Source organism: Trichechus manatus, unplaced genomic scaffold, assembly GCF_000243295.1.
Source record: "Trichechus manatus latirostris isolate Lorelei unplaced genomic scaffold, TriManLat1.0 scaffold00004, whole genome shotgun sequence".
Lineage (NCBI taxonomy): Eukaryota > Metazoa > Chordata > Mammalia > Sirenia > Trichechidae > Trichechus > Trichechus manatus.
The window spans coordinates 33,542,642-33,551,630 of NW_004443940.1; the positions used below are offsets into that span (position 1 = coordinate 33,542,642).

The 8,989-nt window shown below is 47.7% G+C and overlaps 1 protein-coding gene across 1 annotated transcript in view; it reads right to left on the minus strand.

Annotated features, from left to right (window-relative positions):
- The window catches only part of VWA3B (von Willebrand factor A domain containing 3B), a 203,925-nt gene that overhangs the window by 140,403 nt on the left and 54,533 nt on the right, over positions 1 to 8,989 (minus strand). Inside the window, 1 exon segment of the mRNA XM_023731983.1 lies at positions 2,359 to 2,484. Coding sequence (XP_023587751.1) covers positions 2,359 to 2,484 — 126 coding nt within the window.

The following is an 8,989-nucleotide window of genomic DNA, read 5'->3' on the forward strand; positions in this document are numbered from 1 at the left end:
AAAAAAAAAAAAACCAAACTGTTGCTGTCAAGTCGATTCTAACTCATAGCGACCCTACAGGACAAAGTCAAACTGCCCTGTAGGGTTTCCAAGGAGCAGCTGGTGGATTCAAACTGCTGACCTTTTGGTTAGCAGCCAAGCTCTTAACCACTGTACCACCAGGGCTCCCTAATAGAGATAACAGTAGCACCTATATCACAAGATTAGGGTGATGATTAAATGAGTGCCCGACACGTAAGGTATGTGCTATAAGCATGGTGGTGGTGATGGTGGTATGCCGTTGAGTCAATTCTGACTCACACTGACCCTTATGACAGGGGAGAACTGCCCCATAGGGTTTCCTTTGTGGTAATCTTTATGGGAGCAGATTGCCAAGTCTCTTCTATGGAGCTGCTGGTGGGTTCACTTAGCAGCTGAGTGCTTAACCATATTGCACCACCAGGGCTCCTTGCTATAAGCATTAATCATTATTATTACCAGGTGTGCCCTACATGAAACCTGTTACCTGACAGAGGAAAATCCTGTACTAATTTGTCATGGATTAAATTGTGTCCCCCAAAAATATCTGTCAACTTAGCTGGGTCATGATTCCCAGTATTGTATGATTGTGTACCATTTTGTAAATCTGATATGATTTCCTTATGTGTTGTAAACTCTATCACTATGATAAGGTTCTGTGTGATTTCCTTATGTGTTGTAAACTATCACTATGATGAGATTATACTGATGAGGTTTACAGGATTAGATAGTGTCTTAATCCAATCTCTTTTGAGATATAAAAGAGAGAAGTGAGCAGAGACACATGGGAACCTCACACCACAAGAAAGCAGTGCTGGGAACAGAGCGCATCCTTTGGACCAGAGGTTCCTGTGCTGAGATGCTCCCAGACCAAGGGAAGACTGATGCATCACAAGGACCTTCCTCCAGAGCCGACAGAGAGAGAAAGCCTTCTCCTGGAGGTGACACGCTGAATTTGGACTTCTAGCCTACTGGACTGTGAGAGAATAAACTTCTTTTTGTGAAAGCCATCCACTTGTGGTATTTCTGTTATAGCAGCGCTAGATGACTAAGACGTAACTCAAGAATTCTGACATGAGAACAGTATGCTAACTTCCCTAAATGTGAAGGGAAAAGAGAGCTGATATTTATCAAACACCTGCTGGGGACAAAGCTGGCGTCATTTCATTTAATCTTTACAATAATCCTCAAGATAGGTATTACAGTCATTTTACAGAAGAAAAAACTAAGGCTTATACAACTCAGGTTAATCTAGTGACGGACATGGGATTTACAGCCAGGTCCTTCTCACTCCCAAACTCAGGCCTTTGTTATGACAAATGCTCAGGTTAAAAAGAAATACAAAGCCACCTTGCAGCCTCAGTGTCATTTGGGGGAGGCTGGAAGCACATCAAACACCAGGACAGTGCTTTCATTTTTCAGGACAGGATTAGTGCTAATTGATAACTGGGAAAGTGAAGTTCAGATGGATTTAGTAGGAAAGCCTCTGGGCCCCATTTTGGGTTCAAAACCCAATTCTGCATTTGCTAGCTGTGTGACCATAGACAAATTGTTGATCCTTCTGTGCCTCAGTTTCCTCACCTGTCAAAAAGGGATAACAGCATCTCCCTTACAGAGCTGTGAGGATTCAATGAGCAAACACAAGCCTGGCGCTTGGTGCAGGGCCTGACACGTAGGTGCTTACCAAGCGGTCATCATCGCTGCTGTTACCATTTAGACACAGTGCATCGGCTGTCTCAACGCCAAAGGTCCACGAGGCCATTCCAAATGACACGAAAGAGCTCTAAGCTAAGACCAGGAACTGCAGCTAGATTTTAATGGTTTCTTTCTAATATTAAGAATACAAATCCACATTCACTTGGTCCCTTCCAAAAAAACATTCCATTCTCCTTCCCTGCCTACGCTCCCTAGCTCCCTTCTGCAATCAGGTCCCAGACCCTGCACAAAGAAAGTGATGGGCTTCAATAAGAACTGAAAAGCAAAGAGCTCTGCTTCCCCGTAGGTATCTGACGGGACGTCCGATGATGGCCTGCCACAGGCAGTCTGGATGTGATGTAAGTAATCTGCATATGAGATCTCCTCCTGCCTCGTCTTCCTGTTATAGCGCGCACAGACACACACACACACACACCACACACACACACACGCGCACACACCGCGCGCGCACATGCCCACGCCCACACCCCCAAGATCCACCGCACAGCTCCGCATCGCCCCTCAGCAGCTCCTGGGCAGGGCTAAGGAGCTCTCCCTGGTAACAAACACAGAACAGCCTCCCACCCCACCCCAGCTGGTAACATGTGTGACTCTTTTACACGAATAACCGTAAATGGCACCGACCGCAGGCTGTTTTGTCCCTGTCGGACTTGGGCAACTCGGTCACCAGGCTCTGGAGCTGGGCCAGCGTGCTCCGGGCCTCCTCCACCTCCTTCCAGATGAGAAAGACATCCTCTCTGACCCCGGCTCCTGGGAAGGGAAAGATAACGTGAGCAGCCGGCTCATCCCACCAAGCTTCTAGAACATTTCTGAACCTCAAACCCACTTTCCTCCCTGATCTTTTCCAGAATCAGGACTGAAATCCCTACAGAAGTGCTGTCACCTTGGGAGGGCATAAACGCATACTTCAAGGGGCAGTAAATCCATGTGGAGTGAGTATTCGTAGTAGCCAGGATATTTTTCAATAGATTATCAATAATGACGAAATAAGATAAAGCATTGAAAACTTGTGGAAATGGACTGTGGTGATGGTAACACAACACGGCCAATGTAAGTAAGTCACTGAATTATACGCTTTAAAATGGTTAAAATGGCAAACGTTTTCATACCTATATTTTACAACAGTAAAATAAATAAGATGGAAGAAATTTTTTTTAATGTAGGCAAGAAGTACAGGGCAGAAGTAAGGGGGCGTCAGCACCCTGGCCCTCTCCAACTGGGCCAGATCAAGCGCAAAAGTATTAATAGCTGTGTCCCTAAAGAAGCGAGTGGCAGACCCCGACACAGAAGGATGTCCGCCATGCTTTCGCAGCCAACGGTAGCCCAACGAGTGAAATGCGACGTACCCAGCTCCTTGCTGGGACTCCAGAAACAACACACACTGTTGCCAAATGGCAATTCTTAGGCACAGAGCCCTTCTGACCACTGAGAAAGCAGGACTGGCTGCCAGCTGCCTGCTTCAGCGTGGAGGTGTTAAGTAGCAGAATTCTTCTTAAAAAGCTTCAAATGAGTCAAGGCTTTCCATGTCTCCCAAGCCTGTCGATAATACCTTAAGAGGGAGTATCAGGATCCAAGGAAAAATTCCCAAGGAAATGCAGTTGGTCTTGATTATCCAGGGACAGAGAGACCACGTTTAAGCGGCAGCAGTGACCTGGGCGGAGTCCCTGTGTGGCCCAAACAGATAAGCACTTGACTACCAACCAAAAGGTTGGTGGTTCAAACCCACCCAGAGGCACCTCAGAAGAAAGTCCTGGCAAGCTCCTTCCAAAAGATCACGGCCATTGAAAACCCCATGGAGCAGAGTTCTACTCTGCAACACGTGGGGTTGCCATGAGTCGGAGTCGACTCAATGGCAGCCGGGGTGGGGAGGGACCTGAGACAGACGCCCCTAGGCAGGTAGTAATTAGAATTATCACTAAACTGGTTTAGTAATCAGGCAGCTGCAGATTGCTACACTGGTTGTAGCAATTCATAATTATTTAACTAGCTTTTCTTTAAGAGAAAAAAAAAGGCAGCTAGTAAAGAAGGACAACCACAAGGCTATAAAAGCGTAACTTGGAACGTGTAGGTTTTATTTCCAGTTATTCCGCTTCCACAGGCAGTGAGGGAGGGCTGCGATTTCTATCAGGATCGCTCCTGAGGGACTTCGCAGGAATATCAGATGGTGGGAGAAGGGGAGGGGGCTCCATGGAAAACGGAAGAGGACGGAGAACAAGGCACAGGAAATCCCGGCATTCAGGGAGCTCTGGGAACTCTGAGATTCTCCAGGCTAAACGAGAGGGGAGACGAAACAATGAAGCCCGACGTATCTCGACCATCAGGGTACGAGCCGGCCGAGGCCTGCCCTACACGAGCAGAACGCGGTTCGCCATAAAGACACCCATGTGGCCTAGAAGATCCACCAACCAAGTGGATCCCCAGCTGCACCCACTGACATCCCTCTGTACCTGTGGATAACAAAGGCTTACGTTAACATGCTGACACCGCCTGTAGAGATGCCACCATAAGCTGTTCTTTTTCATTAGCACCTGGTATTGGACCTAGGCAGGAGCCCTGGGGGCGCAGCGGTTAAGTGCTCAGCTGCTAACTGAAAGGTTGGCGGTTCGAACTCACCAGCCACTCTGCAGGAGAGAGATGTGGCAGTCTGCTTCTGTAAAGACTTACGACCTTGGAAACCCTATGGGGCAGTTCTACTCTGTCCTGCAGGTCGCTAGGAGTCGGAATCGACTCAACAGCACACAACAATTGATGTGTCAGACTGGTTAGTTTTACAAATGACATGAGACCCCCGACAGATGAGTTTCACAAGGGGAAGAGTACACCGAGTAACCGCTGCGGAACACTGCCGTACCTACAGGACACAATCCAGCTGTCACCGTCAATTCACGAACATATTCATGGCACAGTGATGAGAACCTCCTCTGCGGTGGGTGGGCACGGTCATGGGTGCTGGGATTCAGCGGTGAACAGGGCCCTGCTCTCCTGAGCTGGCATTCAAGGTCCTCCGTAACACTTCCCTGACATGCTCTGCCACAAGGAAGCTGGTCCGGTCACTATTCTCCCAGCTCTGCAGGGCCCCTGGACACACGCTGTCCTCCTTCCCGGGGGACCCATAACTCAGCCCCATCCTTCATTCAAGGCACAGTTCTGACTCCACCATCCAACTCTGCCCAGCCACCCCAGGAAACAGGGATACTCTCCCTACCCCCCGCCCCAATGCCACTGGAACGAACTATCCACACTTCTCACTCCTGCTGCCAGGACATGTTCTCAGGGCATGCCATTGGACAGGCTGAGGATATATGCAATTTCTGGCTTGCTGTCACTCCCAACTCCGACTCCCAAGAGCACAAAGAAGCCCCAGCGAGTGATGGTACATTATTATATGCACAACCTTGACTCCAGTGTAATTTTTTAAAGCCAGTCCTTCACAAAGGTGACGCTTTATTTTTAGTAGGCAGCTGTTTACAACGCAGCTCACCACTAAACGGTATGTCCGCAGCCGTCCTGCTCCTGAGAGCTGGGGTCTGCAGCTCTCCCACGGCCCTTCACACGCGGTCTTGGGTTACTGCTCGTGTTCACCCCGGCTGACTCTGCCTGCTGGACTGTACACATCTTGTGTAGCGACAATGTCTTTTCTTTCTTTGTATCCTTCACAGAGCTTAGCACAAGATCCAGCATTTTCAGGAAGAATTCCTTCCTTTCCTTGTTTTTATTTTCTCTTTATTACAAAGAAGCAATTATGGAGCACCTAATACGTTCTTTCCTCACGGAATTTGCTCGTCTCGTAATTTACAGCCCCAATACTGCAAGAAGCCCTTCGGAGTTGTACGTAACAGGCTCGGGCCATGTGAGCGGAAGGCTATGCCCCAGGAATTCCAGACTTAACACCGACATGCCCGGAAGCAGTACATCATTTCCTTGTATATCCTCCTGCCCCAGCTAGGCAGTGCTCCCCCAGGTATGCGAAACACTGTCATCCCAAGGGAGGCCCTGGGTGGTGCAAATGGTTAATGAGCTCAGACAGCTAACCGAAAGGTTGGAGGTTCAAGCCCATCCAGAGGTGCCTTGGAAGAAAGGCCTGGTGAACTGCTTGTGAAATATCAGCCATTGAAAACCCCACGGGGCACAGTTCTACTCGGACACACATGGAGTTGCCAGGAGTCGGAGTCACCCGCGGGCGACTGGTTTATCATTCTAAGGGCAGGAGTGGAGGAAGGATCGGAGAGCTAGCGGCTTGGAGCACTGGCTGGGTGGACAGTTTCCTGCAGCACTGACGGAGGGCAACCCAGGAGTAATTCAAGAAGCTTTGAATCCCAGCCCCTCTCCTAGGTGGGCTCTTACTTGCTCTGGGCCCTCTCCCCGTCCCTCAGGGGTCCGGGGTGAAAAACTGGCCCAGCTAGGTGGAGAGTTTGTTGTCTGTCTGAGCCTAAATGCCTACTCAGTAATGCGACTGAAATTGTTTCATAACTATGAAAAGGCAATATTTTCAGGAAAAAGCAGCACATACTTCTATTTTCAGAAAGTGATATAACATTAAAAAATAAATAAACTGTGAGGTATGAAGAAGTCTCAGAGATCTAAAATTATAGATCTGGTGAAAAGGGGCATATTATATCCATAAAGGGATTGAAAATGGTGAAATCAATAATTTTTGTTGTAACAAAAAAATTCCCGATTATTGTTGTTAAATTACATATTAAAAATATGTTTTGCTGCCAAAAGGCAATTGAACACCTGTGGCTGGATCCGGCCCCACAGCTCTAACCACTAAGCACAGTGTGTAACTGCCCCTAGTCCTGCCCTGTGGAAATTAGCCATTAATTAATTTAAGGCAAATGTAGTCATCTTGCCGTCTGGATAAGCATCTCCCGTTGTCTTGTTGGTTTCTGCGTCGACTCACGGCGACCCCGTGTGTGCAGAGTAGAACTGCACGATGGAGTTTTCAAGGCTGTGACCTTGCAGAAGCAGATCGCCGGGCCTGTCTTCTGAGGCACCTCTGGATAGTCCAGCACTTAACCATTTGCATCACCGAGGGGCTAACATTTTCTTAGGGCAATGAATACATATGTTTCACAAGGATCATTATATTAGAAGTGATGTCAAATACAAAGTATAGACAACTTGGCTGTAATACAATATGTGAATATGACACTGTCCCCTGGGGCCTCTCTTTCTCTTGTAAAAAGAACATTATAAAAAACAAATGTAATGCAGTCTAACTGTCCAATATTCAAACAGAAAACTTGAAAACAATCCATCACTATTCTCCCCATTCACACACAGTGAAAAGTAGGTGCTCCGACAATCTCGGTAAGAAGTGTGATCCCGGGCTCTGGGGCGCTACTGGGCAACCCAAAAAAAACCATTTCTCTCAAGTCGACTCCGACTCATAGCGACCCTACAGGACACAGTAGAACTGCCCCATAGGGTTTCCAAGGAGTGGCTGGTGGATTTGAACTGCTGACGTTTTGGTTAGCAGCCGAGCTCTTAACCACTGCCCCACCAAGGCTCTGGGGAGCTACTGGGCACGCAGACAATAAAGACACAGATAGAGGTATAGAGGAGCAATATGTAAAGAATAAGCGCAAAAAGTCCCGCAGTAAACTTCAGTGGAATAAGTCTATTTAGAATACATGATACCATTTATAAGATACCAATGCAAAGGGTCGGTGTTCTGCTGAAATGGTGAATTCAGGGGACCTGTGTAAATTTCCTCTAGGGTAAATTTACCAAAAAAAAAAAAAAAAAAAGTTGTTTTTCAGCTTTTCCATCAAAAAAGGCCTGAACTTCTTTTGTTTCCAGGGCACCCACAGTGCACAAAAACAAGTGCTCCGGGATTTCTCATCAACCAGCTGTGCATCCCCAGACAAAGAGCTATCGTGGAGCAATCCCACACTACATCCACCCAGCTCCCTTCCTCCACAAAGGCCCATCCTGTGAGAACAGACCACAGGGCTTGGGACAGGGCCTCAGCCGTCCAGTGGAGTCTGTCCCTGCCAGGTCATTCAGGACTGAGCAAGTTCTAGGATCTCATCTAGGTTCTTCAGATTCACAAGAGACTGACTTAGGAGCCAGAAAACCATTTATCTACAAAATATCATCTGCTCAGTAGGACAACCTATTAGAGAACCGTCATTCACAAGTTTCTTCCACAAAACTTGATTGATGCTTGGTACGCCTGGGCACTGGAAAGGCAGGGTCCACAGGAAACAGCCCCAACCCTTGGGAGGCTTTCGATCCAGTGCCATCTTCCCAAGGTGTGGCCTCGGAACCTATGTCAGAACCGCTGACATGTACGGCAAAATGCAGATTCCTAGGTCCCCCTAAGCTCATTTGAAGGGTGGGGCTCCAGGAAATTGTAATCTTAAAAAGCTCCCCAGTGATTCTTTTGCAACAAAAGTTTGTCAAGCTTCAGTCTAATAGGCAAGGCAGGCATGTGAACAAATTATTACTATCCAAAATATTCTTGGAGAAAAAAATAAAGGTGGATGAGCTCTAGGAACAATATTCTCATGCCCTGATGTCCCTGTTTGTGCTCTAAGAAACGTCACCAAAGAGGTCGTGCTCCTTCTCCCCTTCAAGGTGCCGGAGACCCCTGGTGCCATCTTCTAGATGTCCACTTCTAGAGGTCTACTTCTAGAGGTCTGTCTTCTAGAGGTCCATCTTCTAGAGGTCCATCATCTAGAGGTCCATCATCTAGATGTCTGCTTCTAGATGTCCATCTTCTAGATGTCCACTTCTAGAGGTCCATCTTCTAGAGGTCCACCTTCTAGAGGTCCACCTTCTAGGGGTCCATCTTCTAGAGGTCCATCATCTAGCTGTCTTCTAGATGTCTACTTCTAGAGGTCCACCTTCTAGATGCCCACTTCTAGAGGTCCACCATCTAGAGGTCCACCATCTAGAGGTCCATCTTCTAGAGGTCCACTTCTAGAGGTCCATCATATAGCTGTCCATCTTGTAGATGTCTACTTCTAGATGTCCATCTTCCAGAGGTCCACTTCTAGAGGTCCACTTCTAGAGGTCCATCTTCTAGAGGTCCATCTTGTAGATATCTATTTCTAGATGTCCATCTTCTAGAGGTCCACCTTCTAGAGGTCCACCTTCTAGAGGTCCACTTCTAGAGGTCCACCTTCTAGAGGTCCACCTTCTAGATGCCCACTTCTAGAGGTCCACTTCTAGAGGTCCATCTTCTAGAGGTCCTCTTCTAGAGGTCCACTTCTAGAGGTCCATCTTCTACAGGTCCATCTTCTAG